The sequence below is a fragment of the Ictalurus furcatus genome, chromosome 1, assembly GCF_023375685.1.
Source record: "Ictalurus furcatus strain D&B chromosome 1, Billie_1.0, whole genome shotgun sequence".
NCBI lineage: Eukaryota > Metazoa > Chordata > Actinopteri > Siluriformes > Ictaluridae > Ictalurus > Ictalurus furcatus.
The window spans coordinates 3579247-3597916 of record NC_071255.1 but is presented as its reverse complement, the minus strand read 5'-3'; the positions used below and the strand labels follow the sequence as shown (position 1 = coordinate 3597916).

The following is an 18670-nucleotide window of genomic DNA, read 5'->3' as shown; positions in this document are numbered from 1 at the left end:
CCGAGATCTAGTATCGAGGACGGGACAGTCGAACCGTTCCGTAAAGCCTTCTCCAGCACATCCCAAAGACTTTCAATGGGGTTAAGGTCAGGACTAAGGTGGCTCCCTGAACCACTCTTTCACAATTTGATCCCGATGAATCTTCACATCGTGATCATCGCTCTGGAATTATCCTGTGCCACGAGGGAAGAAAATATCCATTGATGGTATAACCTGGTCACTCAGCTGACTTCATTTTATTTCCACATAACGTTGCTGAGCCTAAACCTGACCAATTGAAGCAACCCCAGATCATACCACTGCCTCCAGAGGCTTGTACAGTAGGAACTACAGTATGACATGTGCGTCGCTTCATATGCTACCCTTCTTACTCGGACATACCCATCGCCTTGGGATAGGGAAAATCTGGACTCGTCAGACCACGTGACCTTTTCCCATTGCTCCACAGTCCAATCTTTATGCTCCCTAGCAAAAAGTCATGATTAGCCTCTCTAACAATCTTACCCCACAGCTGCAAGTTCTCGTCGCGCTGTGCGTGTCAAAATATTCCTCTTACTTTCACTATTAAAACATTTAAACCGTGAGTTCTACTGTCGATTTTTTTTTAAGAACGTGACTTCCCCAAGATCTCCGATCATGATCATTCGAGACTTTTCCCCCTCCCCCCGACTACATTTCTTCTGCGAAGACGACGCCAGGCAGCGTATTATGCTGTGCTGTTTAGCTAATGAAAACCAAGTCCCATTTAAAACCCATGACGTTTACAGAACCTGAACTGGCGTGTCAAATCAAATTTATCCACTGCACGTGTCATTTCGTATATTTCTTTCCCTTCGTAAAATCAAATACAAACAGACCACCTTGTGTGCTTCAATCTCTTTTTATTAAAAAAAAAAAAAAAGATTTCATGAGTTCACTTTGTTTTGTTTTTTTTCCTTTCCCCCATAAGGACGTATAAAATACAGACGCTTACTAGAGTGAGAAAGACTAAACGTCCTACTGCACAGGAGACCAAATAAGCGAGAGGGACGAGATAAAGACGGACGCAAGCTACTGGCCCGAGAAAGGGATTATTAAGTGCGGAATAAAAGCTCGTTATAATTAGAGAGCGTACAGGCGTGAGCTAAATACATAACAAATATCCATATTGTTTTTTTTTTTTAGTTAAGTCATCATAGAATAAACACCACATCATAACAAGAACAGCAACGAGAACTCAGTGGTTATTAAATTCATAAGATGAGAAAAGGAAAAAGTATTAAATGGAAAAAACAAACAAACTTTAGTGTAGTAGTAATAATAATAATAATAATAATAAAATCTCCACTATCATCAAGTCTGTAGCATCCTATAAGAAGAAAAACAATGGGAATCGAAAGTGCCGCACTGGGTTTAAAACCTCTGCAGATTTCCTGACCTTCATCTGACTGAGCTTCGATCCTTCTTAGAAAATCTCCATGTGAGTCGCTGAATCACACCGTCACTGAGACGTCCGAACGGTTCAGACTGCGGAACCGCGTTCCCTTCAGGTGTGATCGTCACGTGACTCCGGATTTTTAACCATCACTCGTGCGTTACCTAACGATCGCAAATGTCATGCATTTTAACGGTCGTTAAAACAGTGCGTCTCGAGCAGCTGCACGTTTTTGTTTTGTTTGTTCTGAACTTCATACTGAATCGTGTGGCCCAATATTATTAACAGCAAAGAACAGCAAGTGTTTTAAGTGTGTTAATGATTATAAAAAATAATAAAAAAAGAAAGAAAGAAAGAAAAGAAAAAAGAAAAAAAAAAGACGTCAGCATTCAAGTAAAAATGGTTCGGAAGTGATTTGTTCATCAAAACCGAACGCGAGGTCCAATATCCGGATTCCTACAACACTGTTAAAGTCTGAAAACGATTTCAATTCACTGATTGTACGATGTTAATATGCGACATTCATCCTATATAATACAAAATGCATTACATATTTAAATATATGCTGAGTTGTACATTCCAGTGTTTCAAGAGTGAGGTCTGGATTGTTCGTTACCTGGAAAAAACAAACAAACAAACAAACAAACAATCCAACTAACTAACTAACCGGTTCTTTCTCGTAGTCTTTCACGGGGTACTTCCTTGTCTTGGTCATATGATCACTGGCGATAACGGTACCGTTGCTCCTTTAAGTCTAATGATGTAGGTTAGATTTGAGCCGGGCTTTATTAGTTTATGGACTAATAAACTAAATAATTTAGGAGTTTTTGGATGTTTGAATCAACGCGAGTGCAGACTTGAGCAGCAGAGTTTACCCAGAAAGCTTTATTAAAAAAAAAAAACCTCGTTAAAAAGATAAGCAGGTGATACTGAAGAGTTTTTCATGTTGAAATGAAAGTAATGAAGCGAAGCATAAAGTTAGCGTTAGACACGATAATACAGCGTACTTGCGTACGTTAAGTCGCACTCTTGTGCTCCGAGCTAGTATTTAAACTGTTAAATTAGCATGCAGGCTATGACGCGCTAAGCTATGACGCCCTTTTCATCCATGTTCTCCACATTTCATTGACTAGGGTGATAAAACGTTACGTCGCTTTAAATACATTGTTGTGTATGCTTTTATGCTGCACTTGCGTAAAAGTAAAAAAAAAAAAAAATACTGAGCTGAACTGACTGGATCGGATCTGGACGCAGGAGCTTTCATGTCGGACCCTAGATGTTGCTATTAATCCCTGGGTACCTCCTGAACACTTAAGGCATTTAAGACTGGAGCGGATCACCTTCTTCTTTTTCATCTTCTAAAGTCATCTCTCCATATGTTAATGCAGCTGTGATTCTATCCTGACTCTGGTCCCTTGCATCATTCTAACACACACACACACACACACACACACACACACACACACATACAAAGGAGAAAAAAAATAACCCCAAGACAATTCACTAAACAAGGAAAAAAAAAAAAAACAACTCTACATCTTCCTATACTGAATGAACACCTCGCTCCACACTACAGTTCTTTCTTCGCAGTGTGGTTCTGCTCGCGTTGTGCCACTTCTTTCTTATCGTCCATCATGAGCTGCAAAAGATCCAGCATCGCCTTCCTGAGCTGCGCCCCGAACTTATGGCAGTCCTAATAAGAGGAGGGGAGGGGAAGAAGAAAAAAAAAAAAAAAAAAAAGAGGACGTTTTAGACTTTTAGAAAATCAAGAAGAGCTGGCGACAAAAACAAAAACAAAAACTTACAGTCTGAGGACAGGAGCGCTTGCTGGAGACGTGGAAGCTGATGATCTTCTCTCCGATGATGCTGTAAGACACGCCGTATCCATCATCAGCAACCTGAAACAGAAAAGAAAGATGTCTAGGATTAAAGAGTAGATAACTAGTGGAGGCACGGTACAAATGGTTGGTACAATGGTTAATAAATAAATAAATAAAGAAAGAAAGAAAGACACAATGGTACGACTTACAGGCCCAAATCCTCCACCGCATGTGATGTAGTCGGGGTGATTCACCAGGTCAAACAGCTCCACCTGCTGGAATGGAGTCTGACTGGTGGAGAGACGCCACGGCTCAGACAACACCTAACCCGAACAAACGCATCAGAAATGATCAGACGTTAGATTTCTCCACAGAAATTCCTATTCGTTATGTATGCGTACATACGATTCTGAAAACCCCCTCTCTCACATACACACCTCCTTGAGGAAGGGTGACTCGACACCCAGGTATTTCGAGACGACGTAGAGGCAGAAGAGGTGTCGGTCAATCCCGGCTCCCGTCATGGCCAGCCGGTAGAGCATCTGATGTTTCTCAGCCGCCGTACGCAACAAACGCTGGCACGTGTCCGCCGCCTGCACGTGTAGATCGAGAAAGACAGATTTATTTGTTTAACTCGTCGACCGAATCAGAACGTACGGAGAACGAGAGCGCGCGCGTTTACCTCTCCGTTCTCGAACGCTTTGACAAAGGCACAGCTCTCGCTGGAGCATGAGCGCACGGTTTCGGTTCGGCCCTCGCGGAACAGGCGCGTCATCGATGCCTCGTACGTCAGGCAGAACATCCCTCGGTCCTGAGTGTCGAGAGACAGGAAACCGACATAAATAAACCCGAACGCTTAACAGCAGAAAAGAAATTCATGAAGAAAAGAAAATAGTATGTTATCACAGGGGTTCGTGATGTATACTGTGTGCTAGGCTGGTGTTAAGGTTGTAGAGCAGGGCATGATGGGAAATGTATTCAATCTAAAATATAAATATATGTATATATATACACACACACACACACACACACACACACACTAATATATATATATATATATATATATATATAAAAAAAGAGACTTACCCTGTAGTAGGCTAGCTGCAGCGCTAACTGGATGAAGGCGTCTGGGCTCATGCGGACCTTTTTGATGCTGCCTTTGCCGAAATCTCGGAAGGCGAAAACGTGAAAGTCGACGTCGTCGGCCAGCACCTGCGCTACCGAGAGCGAATGGGCGATGCGCTCCTGACACTACGAGAGAACGAGAGCGAGAGAGAATGAAGAGAGAGCGAGAGAGAAATCAAAGCATGTCAAGGAACGTGTTTTATAGGTTAGAGTGCATGCGTACCTGCGAAGGAATGACCCAGGATAACCTCTGTGGGTGTGGCAGAGACGGATTCCCATCCCCTTTACAATGTCCCTCTTGATTATAACCCAACTGGAAACTGTCCATGGTCAGGACATACTGAGAGAGAGAGAGAGAGAGAGAGAGAGAGAGAGAGAGAGAGAGAGAGAGAGAGAGAGAGAGTGAGCGAGCTCTCCATTTGGACCTCCATTCAAACCCGTATTCTGTATCGTGTCCTAATCTCACCTCCCACATGTGTGAGACGATGGGAGCGTCGGCCCAGGAGTGCTCGGCGTTCAGGCCGTTCTTCCCATTCTTGTACACCACCACAGTAAACGACTTATCAAACCACCTGAGGTGTAAACACCAGCGTGTAAAGACTGACCAATTAAAAATGAACCATAAACAAAGAATAAAAACACTCGAGGGCATGCTGTTATAGTAAAATAAAATAAAATTAAAAAAAATCAACCACAAGGTGGCGTGATGATGCAGGCGTGACTAGAGTCATCTCTCTAAAGTGGAATATTTTTCCAGTAAATAGCACGAAACGAGCGTTTCGCTTCTCTTATACAACAGCAACTCGCCTGTCGTAACATTTTCCGTGAAGGAGAGACTTGGCGTAGCGGTCCATGCTAGCGGCCGGGTCGTCTCCCATCATGCCTTGCTCCTCGTCTTCCAGAGTGACGAAGAACGCGGCTTTCTCGACGCAGTCCAGAGATCTCTTGTTGAGGCCAGAGCTGAAGAACTCCTTCCTGGCTTGAGCCCATGGAATTCTAGGAAATGGATTTAAAGAGACATGCAAGATTACGCACCGTGTGGCGCACTGGCCGAGGGGGCGGAGCCATCAGAGGCTGGCCTGGATTCAAATTTTCCAAATGCATGATATACTGATTAAGAAAGTTTATAATATTTTAGTACAATTCAATTGTGGCCTCTGCGCTTGTCAGTCTCAGCGAAGGAGGCGTGGCCTCTGCGCTTGTCAGTCTCAGCGAAGGAGGCGTGGCCTCTGCGCTTGTCAGTCTCAGCGAAGGAGGCGTGGCCTCTGCGCTTGTCAGTCTCAGCGAAGGAGGCGTGGCCTCTGCGCTTGTCAGTCTCAGCGAAGGAGGTGTGGTCCAAGTGGCAAGTCTCAGCAAAGGTGTGGCCTGTGACCAAGTCTCAGTGTAGGAGGCATGGCCTCTGTGCGTGTAAGACCCAGTATCTAACCTAACCACTTGTGATATGACCACTTGAGTCTCATGAGTGTGTGTGTGTGTGTGCGTGTGTGTGAGTGAGTGTGCGTGTGTGTGAGTGAGTGTGCACACCTGTCCCCTGCAGTGAACGCTGCCAGTTTCTCCTCGCCCGGTGCTGGGGCAGACTTGTCGTCCAGGATACGCTGGATCTGCTGTTCGATCTCGCGCGGTGTCAGCATCCTGCCTGCCTGATAGAGCCACAGACGGAAATATCGCCCCCTGTGGTACACGGCCACGTGCTCGCTGTCGTTCCAGTGCACCACTGTGTCTACAGCAGGAGATCAAGGGGAATGTTTCAGTCGGTCGTGTTTGCTTGTTGGAACCGAGCTCTGTATATGCATAAACCAACCGCCTGGTGAATACTCCGAATAAAATACAGATTTAATTTATAAAAGTTATTTATCAACAAATTAAGTCATTCATTTCAGTGTCTAGAGCCAAGACACATTTTGCAGCAATTGCATTGGTGTTAATGGAATGAGTCTCCAGTGTCACTCAGAGGTGAAATGATAACATTCACAATGAAGGGCTTTACAGTTTCTCAGATGCATTTTATTTGATCTTATTAACGTGGAGAGATAATAAAAGAGAGGCTGGTGAAGGAATGCCAGTGTAGGCAGAGACTTAGAGTATTAGAGTGTGTGTTAATCCCGCTCTACGCCACGTTTAAACACCGTCTACAGTCAGCAACAGTGACCGAGTAGGTGGCGTGCCTGTGTTTTTTCACACGTCTTTCTCCAGTTAGTAATTAAAGAGTGTGTGTAGACTGGTTGTGAGTGTGTGTGTACCTGTCACAATTCCAGGTATGCGACAAGTGTCAAACATCCTCTCATACTGATAGGAACAGCAAGGAATAGAGGACCTCAACAACCACTGATCAGAGAAAGAGAGAGGGAGAAATGATGGGAGAGAATGCAGGATAAAAAAAACGGCTCAAAAAGAAGATGAACGCATGGCGACGGAGAGAAAAACAATGCATGCAATGAAGAATAAAATCGACCGGAAGAAGTGACGAAATGATAGGAAAACGTACGAACAGGGAAAGACAAGAGGCTATCAGGTCTCAGCAGGAAGGCACACAAATCAGAAAGTCAGACACGCCCCACACACACACACACACACACTTCTGCATATGGGGATGGTGAACTCTGTCTCTCTCTCTCTGTCCGTCTCCACTGCAATTGTCCTACACCTTCATATTGTGTGTGTGTGTGTGTGTGTGTGTGTGTGTGTGTGTGTGTGTGTGAGGGAGAGAGAAAGCAAGAGACAGAGAGTGTGTGTTTTACCTGTCTCCTCTCCTGGGGTTCGTGTTGTGTTGAAAAGCCTCTCACACTGAGCTGCACACAGAGGAATGAATGTGCCAGGGATACGGCTCTGAGAGAGAGAGAGAGAGGGAGGGGGGGGACAGACATCAAGAGCAGAAAGAGATAGAGATAGGAGGAGAGAGAGCGAGAGAGAGTGAGAGAGAGAGAGAGAGAGAGAGAGAAATCAAGAGCAGAAAGAGATACAGAGATAGGAGGGGAGAGAGAGAGAGAGAGAGAGATAGATCAAGAGCAGAAATAGATACAGAGACAGGAGGGGAGAGAGAGCGGGGGACAAATGAGGAGGGAGAAGGGCAGAGAGGGAGAAAGCAAGAAAGAAACAGAAAATGGGACAGAAAGAGAGAGAGAGAGAGAGAGAGAATGAGATAGATAGATAGATAGATAGTAGGAAAAGCAAGGTCATGAATGAATGAATGAATGAAGTGATGGGGGAAAAAAAGAAAAGGTGGGAGATTTCAAACTCAAAAAATGGGAACACAGCTGAGAAAACAACTGACAACAACCATTGTGTACAACACACACACACACACACACACACATAAATAAACGTAAGAGACAAAGTGGTGCAGGTTTCAAGCAGACTCACAGGTTTGATTTCCTCTTTGTTTAGCTTCCTGCGGTACAGGAGGAGAGCGTGCAGTGTGTTTCCTGCTCTGGCTGCCTGGATCGGAGTCGGGGTCACAAACATAAAGTCCTGATGGAGAACAACAAACAAACAAAAATAAACAAAAACAAACAAACAAGACAAATATATTCTCACCTCCAAATATCAACACAGACTGCACTCTATTGTAACTCAGCAATGTATACATTCATACTGGCTTTCTAAATAACGAACTATCAATTAACTACTAACTAGCAATACATGTAAACTAGAAGCTCAGTTGTGCTCCTTAAGTCTATAAACTTCAGTTACCAGTTGATTTCATTACTTTTATCACCAGTGACAGAATGGCAATTAGCATGAATAAGCAATTGCGTCTAACCACTGTGTGTGTATGTGTGTGTGTGAGAGAGATACACACCATGCCATAGTAGTTGCTGTTCACCATAATGGGGCCTCGGCCTCTCAGGTAGATGTACTCCTCCCACCAGTCACTCACCTGTGACAGACGGACAGAATTACCCTGTTCTCACTCAGTTCAAATATTTGCACCTTCCAACAACTGAAGCTATCCAAAACATTTCTAAGCTTTCGATACGTTTCTCGGAACGCCTGCTGTACGTTTCTTTGGATTAGATAAAGCGTAGATAAAGTGGATCAGGGAAACTGTAACTATATTAAACTTAATATAGGGGATTATAAACGCCTTTCCAAAAATTCGACTTCAGCGTTAAACATTTTACTGAGCATTTTTATTACCTATTTAAAAAAAAAAAAAAAAAAACAGCATAAGATATTTGAGTCTTGTGCCTACAATACAGAATGCAATAATCAGCTTACATTAAAATTTTTTCCCCTGCCAGACACACACACACACACACACTTACCTGCAGGTAGAAATGTTCAGAGTCAAAGTACTCACATATTGAATTAATACACACATATATATATTATTTTACAAACTATTCATTATAGTAGAGAGAGAAATGCGTTTCTCATTACAACATACATACAATATTTCATGTAGTAAAAGCTATAAAAGCTTGCAAAAATGAAAAGTTAAGCCGTATTGGATTTTTCATGCTACGCAGATGTAAATACTTGGCACGAAAGCTGAACGGATTGGTGTGCGACTTCGTGACACGGCTCAGGGTTCAGTGTTCTTAGCGACGGATTAAAAACGCTCCCAAGGAATAATTCTCCTCTTTGTAAAAAATAATAATAAAAGTCCTGCAAACGTTCTGCACGTTGAACTTTACTATACTCAGGAATATTTTACACCCGATGCAGTTGCTTGAAGAAAGTATTGGGTAACTGCGTATGCCGAGGATCGTGCGACGTCCGGCCAAAAAAAAAAAAAAAAAAAAGGATTAAAAGGGAATGTCGGCCTTGCTGTAATTTTACTCACGTAGTTGGAGGCCCACAATGCCTTGAGCTTGAGGTACCACTGAAGGCGGCTCCCTAGAGTGAGCTCAAAATCTCTCGCTAGAGTTGCCATCCTCTCAAACTCCGAGTCGGACATCAGAGGACGCACGGACTCCAAATACTGCAGCAAGACAGAGAGAGATTTTAAAATCATGCTCATTTGGCCATTCAGCATTGATGATGATGATGATGATGATGATGGACTCACCCTTTTGACGGTGTCTTTGACAGCAGGTACTGGCAGATTAGGCAGGGAACCTTGATAACTATACAGCAGCGGCTGGCGACCAGAGAAGATCCTCACCAACATCTAGAACATGCAGAACACCATGGTTTGTGATCGTTGTCATGGCTACAAGAAAAGTTTCTGACCAGATCTACTTTACAGCGATCACTATTTATTGCTGTCAATATTTAAAAACAGTAACAGGCACCCTCTAACCAATCACATAACAGCATTTCCTCTGGCTGACGATATATAATTATTTATTTATTTATAAATAAACAGGAACGGACCACCCAGATCTTGGTGGTGGTGGACACGTTGCCGTGCTGCTCGAACATCCAGCGATGGTACGAGAGCAGCTGCTTCAGGCATAGCTTCATGGTGAAGATGAGGGACAGCCACAGCAGAGTGCTGAACACCACGGCCGAGACGACCGTCTGGCACTGCAGACTCAAAGAGCCGCTACGGGGACAGAGACAAGAGGGAGAAAGACTGAGATAGAGAGCGTTATAATGTATCATACTATCGTACTATGTACGAAATTCCAATTGTATAAATATAATTATGTAGTGCATACCAAAAACATATAAAGAGGAATAAAAACACTCGTCATTAACAGCACGAGCGCCTCACTACTGGAAATCTCACTTCAGCTGGAGCAGAAAGGTTCGAGCTCCTATTGGGATTCGTAGTGATTATAATCTGGATAAAAACTTCAGTGTAGAGAGAGAGAGAGAGAGAGAGAGAGAGAGAGAGAGCGAGAGATGGTTACCTGGCCGGCAGGTGCTCCTGGATCTTAGCGATGAGGCCCATGGACGGATCCGAGCGCGTGTACATTGTGGCCAGGATCGCTATAACCACAAACAGCCAGGAAGATGGGCTCGCAGGATACACACCTGTAATCACATTATTCTGCACAGACACGGAGACGGGGAGAGGGAGAGAGAGAGAATATGAAGGTAAAGAGAAACTTAAATCACAAGCGAAACGTGCAGCGAGTTTAACAAGCCATGGGGTCCCTGATTTGATTATTCTTCATCTTGATCAAGGTGAAAATGTTTCAGGTGACGGGGGAGTGAGTGTGTTTGGAACACACCAATCGGAGCAAAGAATGAACACACTCACGCTGATAAACGACTACACACCCTTACAACAAACTCGCTTTGGATAGGAAACTGCTGCTGTTTGTTGTTTAGTTTAAACTGCTCGTAGTTGGGGTTTAAAAATTAAAAGCCTGGGGGGAAAAAAAATAAAAAATTGTCCCACTTGTTTGAGTTAAAAATACAAACAATGATTTGCTTCTACTTCATGTTATTATTATAATAATAATAACAACAACAACAATAACAACAACAACTCCTATAATCAATTTAATCTTGTATTATACAATAAACATGGAAAGTTTTCACTTAGGGTACGTTAAAATTACAAGCTCGCATCAAGTTTGTTACAAATTCAAACCTTATCCTGCAGTTTGTTTATTTTATGTCAAATAAAACTTTCCTTTTAAAATGCGATTTAAAAAAATGCGATTCTTATAAAAAATTTAAAAAACAGAATTTCAACAAAAATTCTACAATTTCAACTAGAAGTTTATTTTTACAAATTAAAAAAAAAAAAACTTGTTTCTTTGTAGAACGGATGTAAGGGATGTACACTTGCGCAAACTTGATCAATAAAAACATACAGGATTGAACTTTTTAAAGGTTTTTGTCCGAATGTTTCACGTGACTGCGTCCGAGTATCTGCGGTACCTTGAGGCGTATGACGCGCTTTTTCCAGGAGCGAAGCCCGGAGAGATAAACCTGTCTCAGGGCCTCGTGAGAGAGCTGCAGGTCTATGCCCTCGGCGGTTATAGTGAACTGGAACGCTACTGCCTGATGTGCCTCGGCCATCCCTGCACAAAAAAATAAAATAAATAATAATAATTAAAACACACACACACACACACACACACTCAATCAATTTCAAAGCACTGCAGTCTCCACATTAGCACTGCAGACAGCAGACATTAGCTCTTTGGCGCTTTAATTGAGTAACAGGCGCATGTGGGCTTTTCAAAGTCTCTGGGATGTTACACACACACACACACACACACACTATTAAATAATTTCATCTCAAACCAAAAGACGTCAGATACGATGTTATTTAATGTGTGTCAAGCATTTTGTTTATTTGAAACACACGCTGTTTGTATGAACAAACGGATTTTAGTACACTGTTGGATTTCTGTATGAAGAGTATCCTGACTCTGTGAGCAGGGCGATGAGAAAGCGGGGAGGGGTGTGCTGGGCAAACAATTCACGCCTCTCCACAGTAACGCTGGTACAGAGATAAAACGCACAGCACGACTTAAGCTTTTTTTCCCCTCCTTCATTCTAAAATAAGGAACAAGCGCAACACGTTCCGCGACTTCGGCCCCTCCTTCACGGGTTCATGGGAGTAGGTCAGAAATGAAGCAGGGTTTTACATGACGCCAGTATGTCACGTCAAGAGGAAATAACTTCAGGCTGTTTTGGTATTTCTACAGTAAAGGGAAAGAAAAAAAAAAAAAAAAAAAAACGCTTGTAGCGGAAGAACAGAAATATGCCACGAAGGCATAATTTCAGTCGGTTTAACTTAAAGGAAACACACACACTTTATGATGAGAGGTCATACGCAGAACTCATTATGGAGATGAATGTGAGCGAATCAGTAAAAGTTATTAGTTCTATGATTAAACTACATTTACGCAGCAGTTCAATGGAATATCCTGCGCTTTATGCGTTTAAAATAAAACCGGAAAATTCTTTGCAATAAGAATGTCAACTGCTAAACGTCCAACATCTCACATGTATGTCTGCATGTTCCTGGAGACGGTTTTGAAATGAAATTAAATCAACGTGGGTTCGACTTGGCGAATGTTAGACAAGTACACAAAGTTAGCCGACATCCGTTTATTGCATTCATTAGCGATGCCACTCCGTCCAAAAACGTTTGATTTTCTGTCAAAAGAGAAGGGGGGGGGGGGATTTTGCCCGAAAAAGATTCAAACATGCCGTCGACAAAGTCACGAATCGAAACGCGATACTAATTATCAACACCGTTATTAGTAAGTGATTATACACTGTTTATTTGTAGGTCATCGGCGTTGAAAGTGTCAGCTATGTGGACGTTCAAAACAGGATTATGTCGATAATTGTGTGTTTTAACGTGCGTTCCTGCCGGATCACAGGATCTGCGATCGCCACCGCCGTCAAGCAGCTCCTGACTACACAGCCGTATATTATTACGTCCTATGGTGCGCGACTTGAAATGGTGCACATGCTCATTTTTTAAAGAGCTCAGTTCTAGATGATTACATCGTTAATCACACAATCAACATTAAAAAAAAAAAAAAGTGTTAACTCACAAGCAGAGGGGGAAAAAAAGTAAATCAATATTGCACATGACACACAGTTTCACGCCACTGATTTGTCCTGGCTCGAGCGAGAGTAAGACAGTCAGTCTCTGTCAAACTAGAACAACCACTTCTGCACAAAGACGGAGCTCTGAAACCCATCTCCCATCTACATTTCAAACCAGCTCCAGACTTGTTTACATCCTTGCCTGTCTGGGTTATTCTCTATCCCATAATATAACCAAGTCAGTCATTTGAACCATGATGCCTTCAGGATTAAGGTTAGTTTTTTTTTTTGTATACACACTCTTTCCAAGTTGAATGATCCTGTGCTCACTCTAGCCTTGGATTCCTGTTCTTGGCCGTGAGAAGAGGAACATGATGTGATCTTCAGCTTCAAGGTTCGGACGTGCCGAGTTGCTTTTCTGCTCACCACGGTTGCAAAGAGTGGTGATGTATAAGGAGTTAGTGTTCCTGTCAGCTCGAACATTCTCAAGAAAAAAAACCCTCTCTCAAATCCTCGAACCAGCCTCTCAGTCACCGAGTTCATACGTTTTCCTCATTCTTGTGTTAACCGTGAACATTAACTGAAGCTCTAGACTAGGCTTCCTGCTTGTATTTATATGTTGAAAAGCACACTGAGGTCACAGTGCATTAAATTTTTGTTTTTTTATTTTTTTTATTTTTTTTAAATCGACCAGGCTTACTGGATGCAGCACTTCCCTGTCTGTTACATGATCCTCCACTTCTTTCCAGCTCGCTCTTTTCAGCTGAAGCTTACAGACCTATTTGCAAATCATCCTTGCAAATCAAAATGGTAGAGCATTTAGACAGAGAGAGGAACATATACACGAGATGATACCTACCTCGTATACGCACACATGTATACAGTATCTCACAAAATTGAGTACACCCCTCACATTTTTGTAAATATTTGATTATAACTTTTAATGTGACAACACTGAAGAAATGACACTTTGCTTCAATGTAAAGTAGTGAGTGTACAGCTCATACTGGTCACTGGAAGTTCAACATGGCACCTCACGGCAAAGAACTCTCTGAGGATCTGAAAAAAAGAATTGTTGCTCTACATAAAGATGGCCTAGGCTATAAGAAGTTTGCCAAGACCCTGACACTGAGCTGCAGCACGGTGGCCAAGACCATACAGCGGTTTAACAGGACAGGTTCCACTCAGAACAGGCCTCGCCATGGTCAACCAAAGAAGTTGAGTGCACGTGCTCAGCGTCATATCCAGAGGTTGTCTTTGGGAAATAGACGTACGAGTGCTGCCAGCATTGCTGCAGAGATTGAAGGGGTGGGGGGTCAGCCTGTCAGTGCTCAGACCATACGCCGCACGCTGCATCAAATTGGTCTGCATGGCTGTCGTCCCAGAACGAAGCCTCTTCTAAAGACGATGCACAAGAAAGCCGCAAACAGTTTGCTGAAGACAAGCAGACTAAGGACATGGATTACTGGAACCATGTCCTGTGGTCTGATGAGACCAAGATAAACTTATTTGGTTCTGATGGTGTCAAGCGTGTGTGGCGGCAACCAGGTGAGGAGAACAAAGACAAGTGTGTCTTGCCTACAGTCAAGCATGGTGGTGGGAGTGTCATGGTCTGGGGCTGCATGAGTGCTGCCGGCACTGGGGAGCTACAGTTCACTGAGGGAACCATGAATGCCAACATGTACTGTGACATACTGAAGCAGAGCATGATCCCCTCCTTTCGGAGACTGGGCCGCAGGGCAGTATTCCAGCATGATAATGACCCCAAACACACCTCCAGTACGACCACTGCCTTGCTAAAGAAGCTGCGGGTGAAGGTGATGGACTAAACCCTATTGAGCATCTGTGGGGCATCCTCAAACGGAAGGTGGAAGAGCACAAGGTCTCTAACATCCACCAGCTCCGTGATGTTGTCATGGAGGAGTGGAAGAGGATGCCAGTGGCAGCCTGTGAAGCTCTGGTGAACTCTATGCCCAAGAGGGTTAAGGCAGTGCTGGAAAGTAATGGTGGCCACACAAAATATTGACACTTTGGGCCCAATGTAGTCATTTTCTCTTAGGGTTGTACTCACTTTTGTTGCCAGCGGTTTAGACATTAATGGCTGTGTGTTGAGTTATTTTGAGGGGACAGCAAATTTACACTGTTACACAAGCTGTACACTCACTACTTTACATTGTAGCAAAGTGTCATTTCTTCAGTGTTGTCACATGAAAAGATATAATCAAATATTTACAAAAATGTGAGGGGTGTACTCACTTTTGTGAGATACTGTATATGGTTGAGGGCCTTGCTCAATGGCCAAACAGTGACAGCTTGGCAATGCTGGGGTTTTAACCTTGACCCTGACCATAATTGCTGTGTAGGTAGCTAAAAATTTGGACCACGGCATCCAGAGACAAAACCCATTCCGCTCACACACATTTCCCACTAACAAATCTGACAGCCAACTCCCTAAAGAGGAAGCAAAGGCATGTCTTAGCAACACTGTTATGTCTTGACACCAAGCCTGTCACTTATACTAAGCAGCATGACCTCAAAGTCACAAACAAGCTTCGCATTCGTGCGCAACTTATGCGGGCTACTGAAAACACAACGCGAGACAAGATCTCGGTGACGGTGTGGCGTTTGGCCTTCAAATTTAGCACATCTCCTTGGTAACAAATGCAGTGGTTTCTTCCTCATATCGTCTCAAGGATTTTTTCCTTCCCACAGTCGCCTCTGGCTTGCTCATTAGGATAAACTCATACATTTAAAATCCATATCCTGAATTTATATCTTTTTGTAAAGCTGCTTTGGGACAATGTCCATTGTTAAAAGCACTATACAAATAAAACTGAATTGAAGTGTGGATGGTCTCAGTGGATTCTGGGCACCCTCCTTCACTAAAAAAAAAAAAAGTGCTTGGCCCCCTTAATCACTGTATTAAGCTATATTCAATTACTATCGTTCTTAAAAACGGCACTTTTACATCAGTGGACGTTTTACATCCAAAAACACCAAGGCACACATAATTTTTGAGGTTTGTCTTCCAAGAGCAGGCACTCCGATTTAAAGTTATAACCTTCTCGAGACACGGTATGTGGCCAGAGACATACGATTACTGCTGCACTGGCGCTGACGTGTACCCGATCCCGGTTCGATCACAGGCTCGTATAACTCCAACAAAAGTGCAAGTCGTGTATTACCACTTGCGTTTTCGTTAACACGCATGTACAGCACCTACCAAATCTCAAGCCTTAGATTCGAGAAAAGGTGGCTTACGAACGTTTCACCTCACGGATGTATCGTGTGTAATAACCAGCGTGCTTTGCATAGAAACAGGAGCTTATTTATTTATTGTAAAAATGTGTTAAGAAGAAAAATGTGAAATTTTTTATCAAGGAACCACTTAGTCCTGAAAAAAATGACCAAGGATAAGAATGTTGATGTGAGACGTGTTGAGTTTTCAAGGGTTTTTAATGGCATGTCACTTCACCTTCCTCATCTTATTTGATGATAGGAGAGTGTTTCTTAGATCGCAAGCACAACAACAAACTTCTCAGTTAAACTTGATGCAAGCAATGTTGCGCGGAAATCTCTAGTTTTTATGGTGACAGATTTATCCTTCATCATCTTTAAATAAAGCATCAAAACAATCAATCATCTGTGCAGCACATTTTCCTTCTTGGCCGTCGACTGTGAGTGACGTCACATCAAAATACAAACCCGCCCCGTAGTATAGTCCCGCCCCCAAATCTGATTGGCAGGTCTCCGTGCAAGGCATCGCAAATGCAAAGGGATGATATTGAGATTCCGTTCGACTTTTTTAAAAAAAATTTTTTTTTAAGGAAATTAAATAGCAAACGGGGAAACTTTGAAATTTGGCAGACAATTTGATTTATGTCACAAGGTTTTTGCGTCCGCAAATCGGAAACGCAACTGCAAATACAGTCTTCAGCTGCTTTTGAAAATAGTCCGCAAAGTACTTCCGCATTTCTCCACGAAGGCGAACCGGTTTAGTGGCTTTTGCAGGCTGAAGTGACGTCAAACACCTGTCACTAACCAACCGGAAGTATGACTCCCAACCACCCTGGGTTTATATTCTATTAACCATAAATCACCAAGCGAGCTATATATTCCTTTGTGTGTGTGTGTGTGTATATATATATATATATACACACACACACACACACACATTACCCGAATAGCGTAGATAGTCAATACACAGATTTTCACAATAAATACGATTTATATGTTATATAATATATAGGTACACACATCGCGCGACCTTGTTGACGGTTTTATTTAGTCGGAATTACAAACGTTTAGCATTTCGCTAAAACATCGGCGACTCCGGTTGGAACTAAAGCTTATAAAAAATTAAATATAAATAAAACCACAACAGAGTCTATGAGCGTCGTCGGGAAGTGAAACAAATTTTAATAAAATAGCCAGCTGTCGGTCTCTCTCTCTCTCTCTATAAATATATATACACATATATAAAAGGATGCTCTGTCGATTTTTATCCTACCCGTATTCCAATAACTCCTGTAATGATTGGCTAATACGATTAACGTTCTAATAGTTTAACCAATCGTACGCCGCAGGGAACATAGAACAGCAAATCAGGAAAAAAAGGAGGCGGGCTATCCGAAAAACAGGTGTGAAAAGAAAGATGCCGCGAGATGATGTATGAAAGCAGCTAGCATGCCGGCTAACAGGATTTAAGAACTGCCCAACCCAATCCGTTGTTTTTGGTTTTGTTTGTACTAACAGACGCACGGCGTTCACTGGGTATTTATCCCTATAGTCATCAACTACAAAGCGCGTTCTGTTAGAAACGAAACGTTTCCTCCGTTCCTACCTGATGTTTATAAAGATGAAGCCGAATATTCAGGAATTTTACTTAGGTGCACGCGCACCGACTGGACTTCAACGACGAATGAACGAAACTCTCGTGTAGTATTAGTCGTTAGTCAGCGCGCGCACTTGATTGGTCCAGAGCTTGAGCATCCATGACAAGCTGACCAATCAGAGGACGAGCCATTGATGGGGTTCGCAAAAACGCGGAAGTACCGCAGATTTTTTTTTTTTTTTTTTTTTACTGTTATGTTGTTGTGTTATTGTTTGTACAAGTCTAAAGCATAATATAAATCTCAGTATTGTTTAATCACATTTTTAACAATGAGTGGTTGATTGAATCCTTCACACGTGTGGTCCAAAAGTTTGTACCCCCTTTATTAATACAAGTGATAAATGAAATGACAGTGTGCACCATTTTAAAGCACTAATAAACTGCTCTCTCTCTCTCTCTCTCTTGTTCCTCTTCTTCTTCTTCTTCTTCTTCTTGATGATCCTATATGGATGCCCTAAAGATATATACATCCCCAAAACTGGTTATACCCCTGCTTCAGAGTACAGTCTCAACTGGATAGGGCAGATTTGTACATAAGAACTGCTGCTGTAATCATTAAGGCTGTCTTGAGCTCATCCCAGGACTCTTTATTCAGAACTGAACATCCTTTCAACCCACTTGGTACTGTTTGCCTTACAGCTTTATAATCTCACTGTCACCCAGAAGAGGATGGGGTCACTTAGAGTCTGGTTCCTCTCAAGGTTTCTTCTTCATGTCGTGTCAGTGAGTTTTTCAGGATCTAAATCTGTGTCCAGGTTTCTGTAAAGCTTCGCTTAGATATTAACCAAGAGAACATTAGCCAAAATCAACAAAAAAAAAAGGATTAAGTTGTCATGACCATCTCATTCTCCATATCTGATCTGAAGAATGCAGTGACAGACTAAAATTGGTTAAAGTCCATTTCTTTGACTTCTTCTTTTTGTCGTAAAGATACACAAGATGCACATATAATTTAAAACTCCCTAATATCTCTTTATGGTGAAAAGAGAATGCACCCATAAG

At 42.6% G+C, this 18670-nt stretch overlaps 1 protein-coding gene across 1 annotated transcript; it reads right to left on the bottom strand.

Moving 5' to 3' along the window:
• Window positions 1–2279: 2279 nt before the first annotated feature.
• LOC128604112 (carnitine O-palmitoyltransferase 1, liver isoform) lies at window positions 2280–17690 on the bottom strand. The gene is made up of 19 exons (XM_053618980.1): window positions 17618–17690; window positions 11143–11285; window positions 10161–10300; window positions 9679–9850; window positions 9371–9472; window positions 9146–9283; window positions 8159–8236; window positions 7720–7827; window positions 7098–7185; window positions 5884–6079; window positions 5167–5355; window positions 4826–4931; window positions 4583–4699; window positions 4321–4485; window positions 3917–4045; window positions 3672–3827; window positions 3444–3557; window positions 3220–3312; window positions 2280–3107 (listed from the first exon to the last, which is right to left on the bottom strand). Exons 2-19 carry the CDS (start codon window positions 11281–11283, stop codon window positions 2985–2987), a joined length of 2355 nt encoding a protein of 784 aa, XP_053474955.1. The 5' UTR covers window positions 11284–11285; window positions 17618–17690; the 3' UTR covers window positions 2280–2984.
• Window positions 17691–18670: the final 980 nt, after the last annotated feature.

Coding starts and splice junctions, on each gene's coding strand:
- LOC128604112 (XM_053618980.1), bottom strand. CDS start 11,283: ATGGCCGAGGCACATCAGGCAGTAGCGTTCCAGTTCACTATAACCGCC. Junction 9,851..10,160: donor CAGGAGCACCTGCCGGCCAG/GTAACCATCTCT, acceptor CTGTCCCCGTAG/CGGCTCTTTGAGTCTGCAGT. Junction 9,284..9,370: donor TCAAAGACACCGTCAAAAGG/GTGAGTCCATCA, acceptor GTCTTGCTGCAG/TATTTGGAGTCCGTGCGTCC.